Source organism: Manis javanica, chromosome 10 (assembly GCF_040802235.1).
Source record: "Manis javanica isolate MJ-LG chromosome 10, MJ_LKY, whole genome shotgun sequence".
Lineage (NCBI taxonomy): Eukaryota > Metazoa > Chordata > Mammalia > Pholidota > Manidae > Manis > Manis javanica.
In genome coordinates, this window is record NC_133165.1 from 115,781,932 (window position 1) to 115,801,477 (window position 19,546).

At 61.1% G+C, this 19,546-nt stretch overlaps 1 protein-coding gene across 3 annotated transcripts in view; it reads right to left on the reverse strand.

The window, feature by feature from the left end:
* Positions 1-1,410: 1,410 nt before the first annotated feature.
* Positions 1,411-19,546, reverse strand: part of WNT7B (Wnt family member 7B) — a 50,055-nt gene continuing 31,919 nt past the window's right edge. For all 3 annotated transcript variants that reach the window (XM_073214036.1, XM_073214038.1, XM_073214037.1), the window contains exons 3-4: positions 9,421-9,692; positions 1,411-4,147 (exon numbers count right to left, since the gene is read on the reverse strand). In XM_073214036.1, the coding sequence (XP_073070137.1) occupies positions 3,668-4,147; positions 9,421-9,692 (752 nt within the window). In that variant the 3' untranslated portion in view covers positions 1,411-3,667. The remainder of the gene's footprint in view (positions 4,148-9,420; positions 9,693-19,546) is intronic.

Genomic DNA, 19,546 nt, shown 5'->3' on the forward strand with positions numbered 1-19,546 from the left:
GGGGTGTCACTCTGAGGGCACTGAGCCTTGGCTGGAGATGGGGCTGCCTGGGGAAATGCTTCTGAGATCCCAGTCTCAGAGGTGAGCCTAGAGCTGGGGGTCAGGTGGGCCCCCAAGACGGGCCAGGCAGTGTGGGCCCAATGCCTCAGGCAGGGCCCCTCAGAGGATGTGCTGGGCGGCCCTGGGAGGCCAGGGCTTCGGTTGAACCGTGGCCAAGAAGTAAGTACAGTCTGGGCACTGGGGCTGGGGCGTTCCCAGAGCTCCTTCCTCATTCCTGGCCCTGGGGGGGTAGCCGGACCCTGCGTTCCACTGCAGCCGCCACTGCGGGCTGCCTTACCGTCTCGTGGGGAACAGGGGCCGCCTGCCAAGCTGCCTGGCCCAGGCCGGGGCCCCACAGGCTTGGCCCTGGCCACCGCCTCTCTCAGATGGGAAACAGAGGCCGTGTATGGGAGCACCACCCCAGAGGCTGCGCGTGCCTGGGCATCAGGGAAGGGCAGAACTTGGACTCCAGCTCCAGAGTAATTTCGTGTCTGTCTCCCCCTCCCCACCTGGGAGGAGCAAGCCCCCTCAGAAAGCCCGCCTGGCCCCTCCGCTGGGATCAGGTCTCAGGCCAGGCTCTGTGGGTGCCCAGGCGGGCACAGCGTGGATGGGGGCTGTTTGATCAGCGGTTCCGCCCGATGCCAGGCTGCCGGGACAGGGGGCAGTGGCCAAACCGGCCCCACCACATGCCTTCCGGCCCTCGGCAGGAATGCCATTCATCCTCCTGTGCTCGCACAGTTACCGCAGGTGGTGCAGAGGGGACAGGCAGCACGGCTTGGTGGCCAGGCAGGGGCTGGTGAACTCCCAGGGTCCTCAGGCCACCTTCCCATGCCTGGAGAGGACAAGGAGAGGGCCAGGGGACACCTGGGCCAAAACCCTTCAGACACAGCTGGGCAGACCCCCGGGGACCCAGAGGTCAGCTGGGGCAGAAGGGAAGCACACTCAGAGGGAGACAGAGCCAGGGCGTCCTGGCTGCAGGTGTCTCCCAGCTCCTGGGGGGTCCCATTCTCTGGGGAGCAGCCCTCCCACAGCCCTGGTACTGGGCTCCAGCCCCAGGCCCACAGCCCTGTGTCTCTACAGCCCAACCTCGGCTGCCCAGGGAGGCCCAGGGTCTGTGCCCAGCCCCTACCAGGGGCCCAAGCTGCCTGCGGGCAGGTGAGACTCAGGAGCCCACTTGGGACCTGGGCAAGTTATAAGGACGGGGCACCTGAGCTCAGGCCCGCCCAGCCCCCAGCAGAGAAGGCTGGAAGCCAGAGGGTGGGGGCATGTGAGGCCCAGGGGCGGGGCTTGTCCTCAGGGGGCGATGCTTATAGCCCCACCCCCAGGGGCGAGAGCTGCGCGGGCGTCGAGTGGGCTTCACACGCATTTGCTTCTCCGATTCCAGCTTTATTGGAGCCGGGCGCTCCCCTCCAAGGGAGACCGGATAGCCCGTCAGAAACCCCGCCAGCTCCTCTGAGTGGGGGCACTGTAGGGACACTGCTGCCACCGCCCCTCTCACCCCAAGGAAAGGCTGCTGCTGACAGACTATTAGGAAGGGTGGGGCCTCGGCGGGGGCGCCTGGCAGCCGAGGGACAGTGCGCATGACTCGGTGGCATCAGGGAGGGGCCCCAAGAGTCTGTTTCAAGCAGAAGGAGGAGCCTGGCTCGGGGACAGCACAGGGCCATCCCCGCCTCCAGTACCCAGTGTAGGTCACAATAATTTAAGACACTATAGACATTTCGACACTATATAACAATATAAGTTAACCAGGTTCCTTGGCAGAGGACGCTGGGCCTGTGGCCTTGGGCGTGTCCAGGGACCCAGGTAGGTAGGGTGGTGGGGCTGGGGGGCATTCACGGTGAAGCTCCCCGGACAGCAGCTAATGGAGTGTCCTGGCACCACTGGGGGCACACAGGGTGGACACCAGCACCAAGGCTCACACAGTGTCACTCACTGCAGGCTAATGTCCAGACCACTTGGCTGGTCAACTGCCCGAGGACACATCTCCACAGGTTTCTGCAAGGAAATCCGCTAGACTGGGGGCGGGTGGGAGCGCACCAGAAGCCAGTTGCATGCCATCCTTTCTGGCAAATCACTTCCTCCATGCCTCAGTCTCCCCAGGGAGGGGTGGGAATGCTAACAGAGGACATGTCCAGCCCTGGGTACCAGGTTTCCACCTCTCCCCACCCCATACATAGTTTAGAACTGAGCAGGACCCCTTCTCATTCCCATCTCCCAGGTTTTGGGGTGAGTTGGACTTCAAGGGAGGGTCTGCATGGTATGGGGAGGTGTCTGGAGGGTAGCATCTGCTGGGACAGTAGGCAGGGTCCTGGCAGAGTGAAGCCCCAGATCTGAGTTTTCTCAGCATTAGGGTCAGGGCAAGGAGCTGAGATGGTCAAGGAGACCCCCGGAGAAACCTCAGGGGCTGGGGTGCAGCCCCCAGAGGCTGGCAGCAGGGGGAGGGACACAGCCAGACTTCTCAGGCATGGGGCGCTTCATGCCGTCCTGGGAGTCCCCAGGGCACATCCTCTGGGGTCAGGGTGCACAGCTGGGGGTCAGGACGCCTGAGCCAAGGCGGGAGCCTCCACTCGGGGATCTCTGGCCAGTGCTCAAGCCATCCCGGGCCTGTGAAAGAAGGCAAACATCCCTGAACTGCACCCCAACCCCCAGCCCACCCCCGGCACAATGCTGTCCTGGGGGTTCTGTGGCTCCAGGGTAGGAGGGTGCTCTGTAAACTGGGGTGGGGGAGTGCCAGGCTGGAAGGGGGCTGGGAGGGGGACAGCATCAGGGAGGGGAAGCGACACTCTTGGAACCTGACACAGGTGACATTTTGATTTTTTGATACGATTTTCAAAAAGAAAGGAAGAGGGGTTGGAGGTCCCTGCCGATGGCCCCCCTCAGAGGCCCTCTTGGGGCCATGTGGGCCTCCCAGCATCTGCCCAACTGCCCTGGGAACCACACGCACTGCCACCTCCACCTGGGGCAGGGTCAGGAGGGTGCCAGGCACTGGGATGCTCCCGTGGGCCCCCAGGGGCCAGGAGAGGAAGCAGAGGGCAGCAAGGGGTGCCCTAACACGGAGGGCGTGGGGTTAGGACCGGTTAGCCTTAGCGCTAAGAATCCTATTCTGATACTAAGAAAACATAAATAATTTTTGTCAGCATCTGTCCACACTGCCTGGGGCCCAGCAGCTGATGCAGCCTGGGAAACAGTCTTGCGTGGGGCCGGCATGGCATTTCCACTTCTGTGCCACCAGGAGAGGGAGGGGGACACTCAGAGTCTCGTCATTGCTTTGCTTTCCAGGATACATGTGCGTCCTTGAGATTCACTCTCCGGAGAACAGAAAAGGAATTCACTGTCCTCGTCAAGGACGCCGGTGCCATTGGCCTCGCCCTCTCGGCTAGGTGGTGGGCACTGTTCTGCCCCAGGAAGTGACGGGAATGGTAGGAAGGAGCCCCGGGTGCCGGGGGTGGGGGAGCAGGGAGAAGGTGAAGGCCAGGTGGGAGCCCTCCTGCACCCAGAGCTCCCTCCTTCCCCAACTTCTGCCTACAGCCAGCTGCGGAGAGCAGGGTGGGCAGAGGGCACGTGCAAAATTCCGCCAGCGGGGGGGCTGCAGCCTCCGAGTGGCTCACCTGCCGCAAAGCCTGGTGGCTCACTTGCAGGTGAAGACCTCCGTGCGCTCGCTGCACGTGTTGCACTTGACGAAGCAGCACCAGTGGAACTTGCAGTTGCACTGCCAGACTTTGGTGTACTGGTGGGTGTTGTAGCCACGACCACAGCACATGGTGTCACAGCCGTCAGCCCCTGGTGAGGTGCGGTTGCACAGGCGACCCTGCGTGCCCACACTGCCTGTGGCCGCATCCTCCTCGCAGTAGTTGGGTGACTTCTCAATGTACACCAGGTCCGTCTCCATGGGCTTCTGGAAGCTGTGCAGCTGCTTGATGCGCAGGAAGGTGGGCTGCCGCAGGCGGCTGGCCCGTACCACCTCCACCTGCACGGCCACGTTGTACTTCTCCTTGAGCCGGTGACCCACCTCGCGGAACTTGGGCAGCGTAGTCCAGCACGTCTTGGTGGTGCACGAGCCCGACACGCCGTGGCACTTGCACTCCAGCTTCATGCGCTCCTCCAGGACCTGGCAATGACAGAGCAGGGACTCAGTGTGGGGGTGGCGGGGCCCAGCTGCCACCTGGTTCCCACCTGCTCCCACCTCCAACCTGACCTGGAACCAGCAACGCCTTCCCCCATGCATATATGTATCCCCTTCTCTGAGCCTCAGTATTCTCATCCATTCAGGGGGGCTGCTGCCTGTAGGTCCCCACTGCAGAGGACCTTGTGAGGGTCCAGCCAGAATGTTCAGAACTTGGTAGAGCGTGGCATACATTTATCGATGTGTTCTGCTAAGTTCTCACCCTTCAGGGAGCTGTGGGTCAAAGCACCCATGAGGACTCAGTGGCTTGGGGGGCCAGGGGACTTACTGAAGGTCGCAGGGTAGCAAGTAAGGAGGAGGTACCACAGGGTGGTAGCAGGACAGGCGACAGCAGGTGCCTAACAAGTGGGGAACCCCTCCCCTCTCTCTCCCATGCACCCTGCCCTTGTGCCTGATATAGGGCCTGGCATGCAGCTGGCACTTAATAAATGGCTGTCTGATGAAAGCCTGCTGTGTGCATGGAGCTCTGTGCATGGCTGCTGAAGGACAGAGGCGGGTGGATGGATGGGAGGCAAGCTCACAGGTCAGCGAGGCCCAGGGGTGCTGTCTGCCAGGAAGCCGGGCCCTGACCACATTGTTCTTTCTCCCAGCTCCGAGGCCTGTGGTGGGTGCAGCCGTGTGCTTTCCTTGGGCCTCCTCCGTGGCCCCGGAAGGCCGATTCCCAGAGCCAGCCCTGACCCCAGGTACTCATTTACCCAGATCGAAAGGGCCCTGCCAGCCGGGCCTGATTAAAGATAGGGAATCATTAGCTGCCGCCCTGAGGCTGCAGAAGGGCCATTTGTCAGCTGTCTGGGCTCCTGCTGGCCTCAGTTCAGTGGCCCAGCCCTGAAAGAACTTGGCCACTCTTGTGCACTAGGCCCAAACCCCAGCCCTGGGCCAGACAAGGAGACTTACAGCAAATGAATGAATGAATGAGAGAGAGAGATTGCACAGGACCCACTCCTGCACCACTTTCCCTGACGCAGGGCCTCTGGGGCTCAGCCCAGTGTGAGAAACAGGGAAGTAAACCAACACCCCAAATGGCAAAGTGCAGGGGCTGTAAGCCCTCGGCGGGGGGGTGAGGGTGCCTAAATGGGGGACTTCCTGGAGGAGGGGGTGCCCACACCAGGTGTGGATAGAGGAGCAGATGCTCATTAGACAAAGGAGGGCTGTTCTGGAAGGGGCGTGTCACCAGCAAGGTCTGGGGCTGTCACCGTCACCACTAAGACTTGGCCCCAGTGAGCATCACGTGGGTGCTGGCTGGGCCCTGAGGCTGGTGGCCTGGATTTGAGGGTGGGGTTCTCTGCACCTGCATAGATGACATCCTCGGGGGTGGGGGCAAAAGGGAGAAGTGGGGAAAGGAAAGGGGAGGGCCCCAGTGTCTGGAGGAGAGAATGGGGTCCAGGGCTGGGAATACTCAGAACTGGAATCACAGGGCGATGGTGGCAGTCATGGGCCAGAAGTCTGGTCTGGGAGTCTGGGTAAAGGGGGGACCCCCACCAGGGAAAACATGTCTGGGGCTCCTCTCTCCCTCCTGCCCTTTGCACCTCTCCCGTCCATCTTCCTTTCTCACCCCTGCCCTGTGCTCATCTTTGATTGGACCCACCCCTCCCCAGAAAGCCCTTCCATCCACTAACCTGCCTTTCAAGGCCTGGAAGCTTCTTCCCCTGCCTGGCCGCATTGCCTGCCAAGTAGACCAAGAGCTGACCAGACAGATGCCCCTCCAAGTGCCCGGCTTTGGGGGAGGCTCCCTGGAGGCTCCTCCCCAGATGGCCGTGATGCCTGAGACCTGACAGGGGCATGCAGGCCAGGCAGCCAGGCTCACTTGCTATCAGTGCTACTGGTGCCCACCCCTTGTTCCGAGCACCTCCCATCAGCTCCCGTCTCCCTGTCCTCATCAGGGACCCACAGCCCAGCCTCTACCTGCCTGCCCTCTGCCCACCCACATGGGGATGTTCAGACCCCGCACAGCCGGGGAACCGTAGGCAGATGAAGCCATTTGGGCAGCTGTTTGCAGAGCCAAACGCTGCATGTTCGCTTGGCCAGGGGCCCCAGGCCTGAGCCTCTCTTGGGAATTGATCGCAGGATTCAAGAATGTGCCGTTTCCATCTCCAGCACCCTAGAGATAAGCACACAGTGATGGTGGTGCCAGCCCTGCTGCCCCAAGAGACCACCTGGGAGGGTGCAGGTGACCCAGCCTTGCGCAGAGGAGCTGGGGATCGAGTGGGACCCTCCCCCAGGCCCTGGCTTCCCCTTATCCAGGTAGTGTGGGAGTGGACTGGGGGCTTCAGGAAAGGGTCCACCTGGTGTTTTTTCTGGAATAAGGGTATGGCCCACACTCTGAGAACAGTGCTCAGTTACGGTCAGGCTGGGGGAGTCATGGCGTGCTGGTGCCAGTGGAGGGCACTTCACACACCACCAGGGCAACAGCACTGGGCAGGCGTCTCTGGGTCTGGGCCATACAAGGAGGCACCCCACACCCTCTTCTGTGATCCTGTGATTCCTCTTACCCCATTTGTCTATCTCGGGGCCCGTGGTGGTAGCCTGACCTCTCCCTGGGGGTTCAAGGCCCTGGGAGACACAACCCATGTCTGCCCCACCCTCTGCCCCAGGGCCACAGTGTGAAATGGCCATGGTCACCAAGCGAGGCTATTTCATTAGCACACCAGGCCATGATGGAGAGACTGTGGCCATGGGGGCCCAGCCTGGCCAGCAGCTGCTCAGCTGGGGACTTGGCATAAGTCGCCCATCCCTGCAGCCTGTGTTTTCATCCAGACACTGGAAATTATATGCCCCCGGGGGAAGAACCAGCTTGGACCTTAGACAAGGTCAGGTAAGGGCTGTGCCCAGCTAACGAGGTTCCCACCCCCGAGCTCCAGTGCTGGGGGTGCTTGCCAGCCATGGCTTCGACCCTCCTATCACTGAGAGGAGCCCAGCACCATCCTGACAAGAGCCCCCAGGCCTTCCCAGCTGGGCAAGCTCCTGGCTGTCCTGCTGCTCCTGCCCTGAAAAGGGGGGAGCACACAGCAGAGGCGGAACCACCAGCAGACACTGGCCACTTACACCTGCACAACCACAGGGGACGCCTCACACACAGGCACCACGTGGTGGCTCAGTGAGGCCACACAGCCCGCGAGAGGGCTCATCTACCAGAAGCGGGCAGTGAGCTCCAGGCTCAGCCCACTTGACCTGTCCCACTAGGGATGCGGTGGGCTGAAGAGTGAGCCCCAAGAACGCATATCCACTCGGAACCTTACTCGGAATGTGAGGTCTCTGCAGGTGTCTTAGGGTAAGGCGCACAACAAGGCTATCCTGTACCAGGAGGCACCCTAAATCCAAGGACACGTCTCCTTTTAAGAGACAACGGAGAAAACACAGATGCAGAGACGATGGCCGTGTGGAGACAGAGGTGGAGCCTGGCTGATGAGGCCACAAGCCCAGGAGCGCCTGGGGCCACTGTGGGGCAAGCCGCTAGCCTCCTTGCCCGCCCGGCCAACCTGAGCTGGGCCCGTGGCCTCACTGCGCTGCACGTGTGGCCCGAGGCCCCTCCACCCACCCCAGGGCCCAACCCCGCGCCCATGCTTTGTGCTGGTCTCCCCGCCCCTCCCCACATCTCTTCTGGGTGCTTCACTCTGACGTGTCTCCGCATAGCAGTGACCAGGCTCTGCCAATCCCTGGGGCCTCCCTGTCCTCGTGTGTAATGTGGGGATGGTGATACCTTCCTCTCAGGGGTGGGGGAAGGTCCCTGCTCAGGGCCTAAGCTGCTGTAGAAGCTCAAGCGATGATGATTCTGTTAAGAGCCCAGCCATGCCTCTTCCTCCAGGGAGCCCTCCCAACGCCTCCAGGTAAGCAACCTGCACCTTCCTCTGCCCCGTCGCAGCACGATGGAGGTCTGCCTCTGCCTGCACAATGGTGCCTACACGCTGTCGGTGAGAACTTGGAGGCAGTGATGCTTCACTCATTCCTTCACCCATCCATTCATTCATTCCTTCCTCATTCACTTGACAATTTCATAACCACCTGCTGCGTGGCAACCTCTGTGTCTACAAGATCAAGTTGACTCCTCGGCCTGGCATTCAAGCCTGTTCCGGCAGCCCCTGCTTACTTCTCAGGAGCCCTGCCCGCCCCTCGTGCCTCACCCCAGTGTGCCCGCATCTGCAGCTCCTTCTGTCTCTGCTCTGCTCAGCCCTGGCATGTCCTGGAAGGCTTCCTTGGACACCACCTCCTCTGGGAGGCTTCTGCTCCCTCCCTCGGGTCCCCAGGCCCCCACTGTCCCATGGCACGGCCCCCATCTCCTCACAGGGACCCAGTGGGTGCCGTGGCAGCTCTGACAGCCGGGACCGGGTCTCACTCCTCCTTGCCCCACTGCTAGCCTAGCACCCGGCACAGAGAAGGGGCAGGAGGCATTTGCTGAGTGAGTGAGTGAGCAACCGAAGGCCTCAGCTATGGCCCCTGGGGCCCAGGATGATCTCAGGTCCTCTTTGCCCGGAAAGGCACGCCTGTCCCCCGACCGGGGAACCCCATGGGCCCTGGTGCTCTGAGCGCAGGCCCCGAGCCAGGGGCCAGACCCAGAGCAGCGTTTCGCTCTGCTGGCCACCCTATCGCGGGCCATCTTGCCGCCATGGCAGGTGCCCCTCCCAGCCCAGTATCTGGGGCACTCATCTCCCTGCGGCGGGACGGGGCTGGCCCTGACTTCCCCCCGGGGTAGCCCTGCCTGGATGCCCGCTGTCATCACCCACCACACCGCACCTCACCCCATGCGTGAAGCTGGCTGCCCCTTAAGAGCCCCCAGCTTGCAGGTCCCCCCTTCCTCAGGTGCTTCTACCTCCTGGGGACATTCCTACCTCTGGTCTCCCCTGGCAAAACTGACCAAAGGCCACCTCCTCCAGGAAGCTTTCCTTGGTATTGACCCCTTTGAGACCAGGGCAGTGAGGTGGGACTGTGGTCCCCAGACCACCCCCAGCACTCAGCCCCTGTCTCAGCCCCACCACCACGAGCGCGTCACTTCACCACTCCCAGCCTCCACCTTCCCACCACTAGAATGGGACCGGTAAGGCCCGCCCCTTGGAGCTGCGGGCCGTCGGAGGAGACAGGCGCACCCAGCGCCCCACTGCACACCCGAGGGGGTGCGGGCACCAGCTCCCCACGCTGGGCGCGGCTCAGGGAGGCCGAGACCCCGGTGGCGCAGCACCTCGCGCGCCCCGGGCCGCCCGCCCTACCTTCCTGCCGGCCTCGTTGTTGTGCAGGTTCATGAGGCGCCGCGCGCTCTTCCTGATCTCCCGGGCGTCCACGAAGCGCCGGGAGAAGTCGATGCCGTAGCGCACGTCCGCAGAGCAGCCGCCCCACTTCCAGCCCTCGGCCTGGTTGTAGTAGCCCTGCTTCTCGCGGTCGCACCCGCAGTTGCTCAGGTTGCCCTGGCTGCAGGCGGCGGTGACAGCGTGGGCCACGCCGGCCGCGGTGATGGCGTAGGTGAAGGCGGCCTCACGGCTCCCTGCGGGGAGGGGAGGGTGTGGGCGGTGAGGCCCCCCAGGCCCCAGCCCCTGGGCTCAGGGCACTCAGGGCTGGGCTGTGCAACCCTGGTCTCAGCACTTGCCCTCCCTGATGGAACCCACCTTGCAGGGCTGTAGTGAAGACAGTGCTTAGTATGCAGTGGGCACTCAGTGTGTGCCCCGGCTCTGCCACCAGCAGGTAAGACCATTGTCAACTTCCCTTCCTGTCCAAGCGCCCAGGCTGGAGACACTGGCCTCCCAAACCTGGGAGGGCACGTGGGGGCCCCTGGGAGGAGGCATGCTGCTCTGCGCCCCTGCCCCTCCCCTCTGCCATCACTTGTACTGACCCCCATGGGGGGAAGAAGCCCCACCCCACCAGCCAGGCGCCAGGCAGAAGCACGCAGCTCAGAGCCCCCACCCCGGGCTTTCTGCGGTCTCCTTCCTCCGAGCCACCACACACTGGCCTCCTGGGCCTCCCTCTCCTCCAACGTCCCAGCCCGACTCGGAGGCCCCCAAACTGCCCGGCTCGAGGCCAGTCCTCCCAGCTTCCCCCATTCCCAGCCACCAGCCAGGGGGCCCAAATGGCAGTTCCAGGCACCTCCGCCCTGTGCCTTCGCTCGCGGCCGAAGCTGGGAGGGGCAGGCCCGCAGGCCCAGCTCCCGTCGGAACCGCCAGCGTCCTCGTCCCTCCATCCCCGTCCCCCAGCCTCCACCCGGAACAATGACTCTGTCCTTCCGGCTGCTCACCTGCTCCAGGATGGTTCCTGGCTTTTTTCATGGAATTCCCTTTCCCTTCATGCCCAAATCTGAATGACATTCAAGGTTGGTTCCACTTCCAATGCCTCTTCCAGGCAGCCCTCCCAGACCTCTAGCCGAAGAGGAGCCCTGGCTGCCCTACCTCTCTGACCTGAACCTCTCATTGACACTGTCCACCTGATCAGCCCTGTGGCTGGGACTCCCTGGTTCTGTGCAGGTCCCAAGCCCCCTAGAGGGGCAGGTCCAGCTCTAATGCTTTATTTTCCACAGCCCCCAGCCAGGCCCTATGCATCCTACCATCCCCTCTCACTTATCCCAAGAGCTGGGAGGTTCCCAGTGGGTCCGGGCCAGGTCTGCCTGGTCCCCAGCACCTGACACTGTGGGCAAGGGGCTCAGTGATGCTGCGTGGACCAACGCCAGCCTCCATCCGGCGAGAGGGGATCTCAGTGCCTGTCTCAGCAATGGGGCACAGCCTGGCAGGCAGCTGAGGCGGGCAGGGCCCGTGTGGTTAGGCGGATGCAGCTGGAGACCCACCCCTGAACCTCTGCTCTGTGACCTGAAAGTGCCAACAGGCCCCTTAGTGTTCCTGGCTGCTGTCCCTGTTAACGGTGACTGGGGTGACCAGTACTGACTGCATGCCCAGCCTCCTGCCGGGTCCTGGCTGTGTGCACCTCCACCTACCAACTGCTCCCGGCCATCTCTCCAGCCGGGGTGAGGACCAGGATGGGAACTGCTGGTCAGAGAGGAGGCCTGGGGCAAAGAGAGTTTTCCCTGTCACGGAGGGGCCCCAGCTTCCTGGGAACTTGGTCCTCTGAGAAAAGCTGAGGGGGAGGCAGTGTCGGGCATCCCTTCCTTCCCAGTGAATCAGGGTCTGCATAGGGCACAGGGTGGCCACTGCCTTCCCCGGCCAGCCTCCCCTCCCCTCCGGTCCTTTCCTAACCCACAACCCCCTTCCTCCCCTCTCCCCCAGGGTCAGCACACCACCCAAGAGCTCTGACCACACAACCCCAGGACAGCTCAGGGCTCCACGCCCCAGGCACTGCCCTGAGAAGCTGCCTCTCGGGAGCATAGAGGAGCCCCAGGCCCTGCCCCACAGCCAGCCAGCTGGGAGCTCCCAGACACACACAGGCACAGGGAGGACCCGGAAGTCGGCCTCCCAGCTAGCCATGAGATCAAGACAATCTAAGGGCAGTCAGGTGGGTGCAAAGTGGGTTACCGAACTCCCTGCTGTCTGTGTTGCCCAAGCCCAGCAGGGCCTGCCTACAGGCTCACACAGACGGCACACGCAGGCCTGCACGGCAGGAGAGGGGGCAGTAGACTCCTTTCCAGGAAAGGAGAGGACCACAGAGCTCTGTGAGAAGGGCACAGGAGGTCATGGAACCCCAAAGGATGTCCCCACCTCCCTCTGTGAGTGGTGGAGTCAGGGAAGGCTTCCTGAAGGAGGTGACATCTTAAGTAAAATAAGTCCTACAAGTACAAGCGAATTCCCTATGAATCTGTGTGAGTGTGTAGTGTCTTAGTGTGAGTGTGTAAACGGTGTGTGTATGTGTGTGTGTGGTGGGTGTATGCACTCCTGGCAGTGGGCACAGCAGGAGCGAAGGTGCAGGGGCCTGAAACAGTTTGGGGATACTGGCGCTGAAGTGAGACCAAGTAGTAGGAAAAGAGGCAGCCGAGGTCTGGGGAAGCCGGATGGGTTGGCCAGAGGTGCCCCACGAGGCAGACGTCACTGCCCGTGCAGGTGCCAGGGCCAGGTGCTGGGGGGCTCAGGTTTGGGGGCTCACTCTGGCTGCATGAGAGGCGGGGATTCCAGAACTACTTAGAGAACAGATAGGCAGGGCTATGCTCACACTGCGCCATCGGTCGCTCACCGCCACACCACTGTTGCTCGCTCGGCAGCTCTCCCGCGGCGCCGGGCGCCCTGCAGCCTCCGCAGGCATCCCCTCACTCTCACAGCAGCGTCAGAGGCAGGTCTCACTATCAGCCCTACCTCCCAGACGAGGAGGCCGAGGCCCCAGGAGGTTATAAGACAGGCGTTGCTTCTAGAGCAGGGTTTGAACCCAGGCAAGGAAGAGGGATTCAGAACCTGGGGCTCAGGTCACTGGAGGTCATCCTGCCCCAGCCTGATGCCTTTGCAGCTACACTGGGCAAGAGGGGACAGGAGGGGGCGAGAGAAGAGGCCTGCAGAGCCCCCTTGGGGAGGAGATGCTGTGTCTGGACCCTCTAACGTGGGGCCCATGGGGTCTAGCCAACAGGTGGTCGCTGGGCAGAAGCCCTCGGGAGGTGGGGCTGGCCTGGAGCAGGCATGTCACCAGCCGGGCACCACTGTGGTGGGGTGGTGGAGGTGGGTAGGTATCCCAGCTGCTTGCACAATCACGCCAAGAGGCTGGGCCAGGGAGTCAAAAGCCCCACAGGCAAGCCCTGCCCGAGAGAGGATGCCGTGGGCGGTCCCTGGAGGCCCTGTGCCCTCCTCTTCCCGACAAGAGCCAGAGGGGGGCCATCCATGCCCTGTTGTCCCGAAGCCCCCAAGCGGGCCCGTGGGCCCTGGCCTGGGCCTGTGCATTTGGAGAACCCAGAAAGCCGCCCGCCAGGGCTTCCTGCCGCCCTGCTCCCACCTGGCTGTGCCCCACCAGGCGCAGACTCTCGGTTACTCACCGGTTACTCACCCACAGAGCCGCCACTCCTGCTAATTCCTTTTTTATTTGGTTTTAATGTGCCAAACCCTCTGTCTCTCCATGGAGACAGGGGGAGGCGAATGGTGAGTGCAGGAGTTTGGGGAAAGTCAAGGAGGATGACAGGAGGCCCTGGGTGGGGGGGCGCAGGCATTCCCCCCTCTGCACGTGCACCTCATTTAATTCTCAAGAGAGTGTGGGGACAGTGGCCTCGTCTTACAGACCCGGACACTGGCTTGGGAGGACTTGTGCTTGAGCATGGACGTGGGAGACAGTCCCTGCCCCAAATTATCCCTGGACCGTCTGACCAGTGCCCAGCGCCCTGCCTGCATGCCCTCTGCCAGGGGAGAACGGGCGAGTGCGTAGGTTTACAGAGAGGCCCCTCAAACCCACGGACCTAGCTGAGCCGCCACTGGTGGCTCCTCAGGCCACTGAGATGACCCAAAGCCCCCGAGGCCTGATGCCACCATCCTCACCACCATTTCCTGAAGCCAAGCTTAGCCAGCCTGAACATCTGGCCCACCTGTGGGCACCAGCACATCACCACCCTTGAGCAGAGCAGCCTGCCACCCCCTGTCCGCCCTGGTGGGCCCCGGCCCTTGCTCTGCCTGCAACACCTGCCCGTGCTCCCACGTGTCTGTGGCTCCCACAGGCTCTGGATCCAGCTGGGGCCTGCAGTGCCCTCCTCTGGGCTCTTGCCAGGTGCCCCACGGGCTGCAGGGGGTGGTGGGTGGCACCCATGCCTGCCTCCTTTGTGTACCCACGACCCAAGGCCCCCAAGCCCAGCACAGGAGCAGCTCTAAGGCCGGTGCTCTGCCACAACCCCGTGAACTAGTTCCCCCCAGGAGGCCAGTCTCACCGACGGGACCACAGCCTGGAGGTGGGGAGGGCTTTGCTCCAGCTGGTGGCCCAGCGGCCCTCTGAGCTCAGCTACTGTTCCTGGGGTGCCTGCTGGTGGGGGCAGCAGTTTGGGTGAAGGCCATATGGATGGTCTTTTGGGGCACACTGTGGTCTTAGGAGGCCTACAGACCCCTCTTGGGGTCCAGAGCCCACCCCAGCATAGATCTGCACCCTCAGACGCTGCCGCCCGCTGTGCCATCCACCAGTATCCCCGGAGAATGTCGGAGACAAGCAGGGAGGCCACACGTTGGCCGCCCGCACCCCACAGCCCTCCCAGCCCCGGGGAGCTCCCTGAGCACTCCAGCCCTGAGGCAGGGCCCCCTGTTTCCAGGATGGCCCATCTCTGGCATCCAGCAGGTCAAGGCAAGGACTGTTAGCCCCCCAGGACTGGGGATTCAGGAAAGCAGAGAGGGGGCTGCCGGGAGACCCAGGGTGGGACAGGCAGGAGAGCACTGCACCCGGAGCCTCGCACCTGCTGTGTGGCCCCAGGCAAATCCGAAGCCCTCTCTGAGCCTGCGTCTCCATTTGCCAAGTGGGCTTGCAATCTTCACCCCACCCGGCAGCGCCAGAGGCAGCTCTGAGGGCAAACAGAACATATGGGCATCACCCTTGCTGTCACCAAATGGCAACCAGCCAGGGCTGGCCAGGGAGGACTGGGTACGGAGCAGGGCTTCCAGGACAGGCCCAGGTCTCACTCTGGGCTCACCTGGAGCCTCCCTCGTGGGGCTGACCCAGTCAGCCTGGCTGAGCGGCCCCGCTATGCATATTCTGGATATGCAAAATCTGGGTAAATCTGGAGGCAGAGGCTTCAGAAACCATTGCCAAATGGGTTAACTGAGGCAACGACCTGCTCGGGGACCATGCAGCTATGCTCTCTCCTTCCAATGGGTTATTCAAACTCAACGCCCTCTCGCCCTGCTGGGCTCCAGGCTCAGAAGAGTAGACACAGACCCCGCTCAGCTCTGTGCCCTTGGCAGTGCCAGCCAGACCCTGAAGCCCAGGGATAAGGGCCTGCCGGAGGCAGCAGAAGCCAGTCCACCCTGTCATTCCCTCACCTTGGCCCTGAAGGATGTTGAGGACCAGGCAGATCTTTGTGAGCAGCTCCCGAAGGGGACCAATGGGCCTCCCAAGTGAAACAGGAGGCTGGACAAAATGGAGCTCCCCCTCCCCAGGGAATGCCTGCCCCCCTCATGCCCCAGCACACCCCCTCACTGTCCCCTCAAAGTTACCTGCCACTTCTTAGCATCTGCAGGGTGCCCCCACACTGTTTTTGGAAAGCCATAAAAAACCATAACTAAGCTCATAATGACCTAGTTAACTGCAGGCCTGGGGAGGCAGGGTCGGAAAGGCACTAGGTTCCCTCTTGGAAGGGGAGCTGGGGATCGGGAACTTCCATGCTGGGGGCCATCTGGCGCCACCTCTGTTCCCAACAAAGAGGCTGAGGTCCAGACAGGGGTAGTACACTAACCAGGGTGACACAGCAGCTCGGAAAGTGGGATCATGCAGACCGGACCTTCTGAAGTGACTGAGGTGAGGTCTGGGGACCACACATGCTGGGGGGAGGCTTAGAGTCTGACACATGGACTTCAAATCAAGACCCTAAAATCGGCCAGTTGGGTGACTATGGACCAGTCAAGGGGCCAGAGGGGGGCCGGCTTGGCCCCAGCACACAGAAGGCAGCTGAACTGAGCTTCACACCCACATGTGACACACATCATACACGGGGTCTCTAGGGGTGGACATGTGTTTGGGCATCCGTGTGTAAACCTCTGCATGTGTCCCTGTGAATTGTCCCTGGGCAAATACCTGGGCTTACGCACAAATGCAGTTCCTGTGGGTGTGAGCAAGCGTGTGCCCATGCACGTGCCCAATGCGGTTCAGTTCATCCTGCCTCTTTGTCAGCCTGCACTTGCCCCTCTCTTTTTTATTTTGGTATCATTAATGTACAATTACACGAGCAACATTATGGTTACTAGACTCCCCCTATTATCAAGTCCCCACCACATACCCCATTACAGTCACCATCCATCAGTGCAGTAAGATGCTATAGAGTCACTACTGTCTTCTCTGTTATTTGTCCCTCTTTTTAAAAAATGGTATTTTCTGCAACTTAATAAATAAAAAGGCAAATAACCCAATTAAAAATGAGCAAAGTGTCCAAAGAGACATTTCTGCTGATAAGGTATAAAAACAGCCACTAAGCACACAAAAAGATGCTTGGCATCATTAGCCATCAAGGAAACGCAAGCCAAAACCACAATGACACACCACTTCACTGCCACTAGGATGGCTAAAATCAAAGAGAGACAATAACAAGTGTTGACAAGGATGTGGAGAATTCAGAAACTTCATACACTACTGGGGGAAACAGACACTGCTCAGTTTGGTGGTTCCTCAAAAGGTTAAACATAGATTTACTGTATGACCCAGCAATCCCCCTCTTAGCTATAGACGCCAAAAAAAAATTAAAACCTGTGTCCATGTGAAAACTTGTACATAAATACTCACAGCAGCATCGTTCTGAAAGCCCCAGAAGTGGGAACCACCCAAATAACCATCAACAGTGCATGGGTAAACAACCCAAGGTCTAGCAACACACTGGAAGAATCCTCAGCCATGAAGGGGAGGGACGCACTGGCACATGCTACAATGTGGGTGAACCCTGAAGACATTACACTAAGTGGAAGATGCCAGCCACAGAAGGTCACATATTGTAGGATCCATTTACATGAAACTCCCAGAATAGGTAAATCCATAGAGACAAAAAGCTGACGAGTGTTCCCAAAGGCTGGGGGTTTGAAGGATGATGACAGCTAAGGGGTACAGGGCCTACTTTTGGGTGATGAAAAGTTCTAAAATTGATTGTGGTGACGATTGCACAACTCGGTGAATATACTAAAAACCACATACTTGTACACTTTAAATGGAAAAGTTATATAGTATGTGAATTATGTCTCAGTAAAGTTGTCATAAAAAACATACTGAATTTGATGGTTTTCAAGGGATTGCATACAACTTGTCCTACTCGATTTAACCCTGACCCCCACAAGGGCCCCACCTCCCAGTTAGGATGCTGAGCTCAGAGGAGGCAGGCAACTGGCCCGAGGTCACACAGCAAGCCAGCCACAGTGCTGGGATCTGACTGGCGGCCCCAGAGTCATGCTCAGACCACTCCCCACCTGAGAGGACAAGGAAACTGCCTCCCACTTCACTGAACAGGCCTGGGACCCAGGCTTGTCTGTCAGCCGCCTTTGCTCACTGACACAGCTACCGTCCATGCATGTCCTCAGAAACGAGCACACACCCTCCTGGCCAAACCCCCAGGGTCCCAGGGGAGAGCCCCTCCACTCTCAGCCATCCCCAAGCCCAAGGCCAGGCACCCAGAAGTTACTGACCCATCAACAGCCCAGAAGGCCCCTGGGCTGGAGGGGCTTCACAGAGAGTGCACGGCCGTGGCAGGAACACAGACTGTGGCTGGAGGGTGAGCAGTGAGGCCCTCTCAGGAAGGGATGCTGAAGGCACTTCCTGGATGATGAAAGGAGTGAGTCACACACAGGTGCAGGGAATGATGTTCAGGCAGAGGGAACAGCAATGCTAAATCCCTGAGGAGGGAATGGGTTGGATGCATGGGCAGACCTAGCAGGGAGCACAGGGAGGTGAAGTGGGCCCCACCTTGTCAGCTTTGGGAGCTGTAGGGAGAATTCAGACTCTATTCTTAGAAGATGGGGAGCCTCAGAAGGGTCCTGCCATGACTAACATTGGAAAAGACCCTCTGGCTGATGGCCTGGTGGGAGCAGAAAGGCCCCCCAAGATCTGAGTAAGAAATGCTGATGGCCTGCCAGGTGGAGGAGGTGAAGATGGGCCAGGCTGAGGACACAGTCTGAGGATGAAGCCAATCAAATGGACAGGCGGACAGGTAAGGGGGTTTAGGGAAGGATGAGTCCGGGAGCCTCCTGATGGGGAACCTAGACAGCTGGTGGGGCCGTCACAAAGAGGCATGGAGAGGATCAGGCTGGGGGAAATCAAGGAGCTGCCTTGGCTGTAGGCAGTTTGAGTGGCCAGGAGACAGCAGAAGGGAGGTGAGGGCAGCCAGATAGTCAAGCTCTGCCGGGAGCCCCCCAGCCCTGCCCAGTCACATCACCAGGGGCCAACCCAGATGGAACTGGGATTCCTGGGGACCCTGGCTCAGCCCTTCACTCTCCCAGGCCTCAGTATCCCTGTGTAACAGGGGGGTGAGGCCAATGCAGTGGGTTCTGTACCCCCATAACAAGGAACTCTTGCCAGATGACTCTCCTGAGGAACAGGTCAGAACAGGGGCACTGAGGTGGAGGTGGGGCAGGGGCAGGCCTGAGGCCTTGCCAGCGGGGAACTGCCAGCTGGTAAGCTCGCCTGAGCCATTCCCAGCCCCTGGCCCCCCACAAGCCTAGAGAGGGTGGCAGAGGCCTGGCCCCCACCCCCAGTTTACATGTGGAGAGATCGGCCAGGGAGGTGAGGAGACACCCTCAGCCACTGGGCAGCTCTCGCTGTCACCTAGCTGAGTGGATGCAGTGTCCCTGCACTTCTGGGGAGCACAGGAGATGGGGAGAGAGGCCCTAAGACCCAGGTGAGAGAGCAAGCCTGCTGGGATACCCACATCCCCGCCTGGCCTCTTGGCCACAGCTTGGGCTCTGTCACAGGGCCTGGACGTGCAACGCCCTGCCTGGGTTCCATCCTGGGGCCCAGGCTAGGGTCCTGGCCAAGGCAGGGATGGTGGGTGTCAGGTGAGCCCAGAGATGCCTCCAGGCCTGGCTCAGCCCCAAATCCCTATTTGCACAGCTGAAGAATCAGCAGCTCAGAGCCCTGGCCCACCAGGGCCCCACAGGCCTAAAGTCCCAGGCAGGGGCCTGGCCTAGACCACCTGGATTTGCTCATCATCCTGGCTGAGCCCAGTGATGGCTGGGCAGGTGGCCTCACAGCCCCGCGCCTGCTTGTGCACCTGCTAAAGGAGGTGACAATGGAAGGGCGCTGCGCAGTGCACAGCGGAGGGCTCCGAGCAGCCAGAAACAGAAGTGCTCGCTGTGTGGGGGCCGCCTCTCCTAGAGCTCAGGGCCGGTCCAGGCTCCGGGCCCGCAGCAGGGGAATGGGTACTGCGTGCGCACGTGTCTGCTGCCCTCGCTCTGGCCCTCTCCTTCTGTCTGTCCCTCTCGGGCCCTCTGTCTCTCCAGCCCCGTGCTTGCTCCCACCCCAGCTTGGTTCTGGCTGAGTCAGTGTCTCCGCCTTAAGCACTTCCCTCCGTTGTCATAAACAGAACGTTGGAAAGTCACGCCAGGTCCGAACATGCCAGCACCCCCGAGCGCCCGAGGCTTTGTTCTGACCCAGTGAGGCCCTCACCAGCCATGAGGCAGCCCGCCAAGTGGGTCATGCTCCAGGGGGCATGGGGTGGGGCAGGGGTGCAACAGGCCCAGAGTGGGCAAAGCCTGGCTCAGGGTCACACAGCAAGGTGCTGGATGGGCTGGTGCCCCAGGGTCTGAGTCCTGAACTGGGCTAGACTTC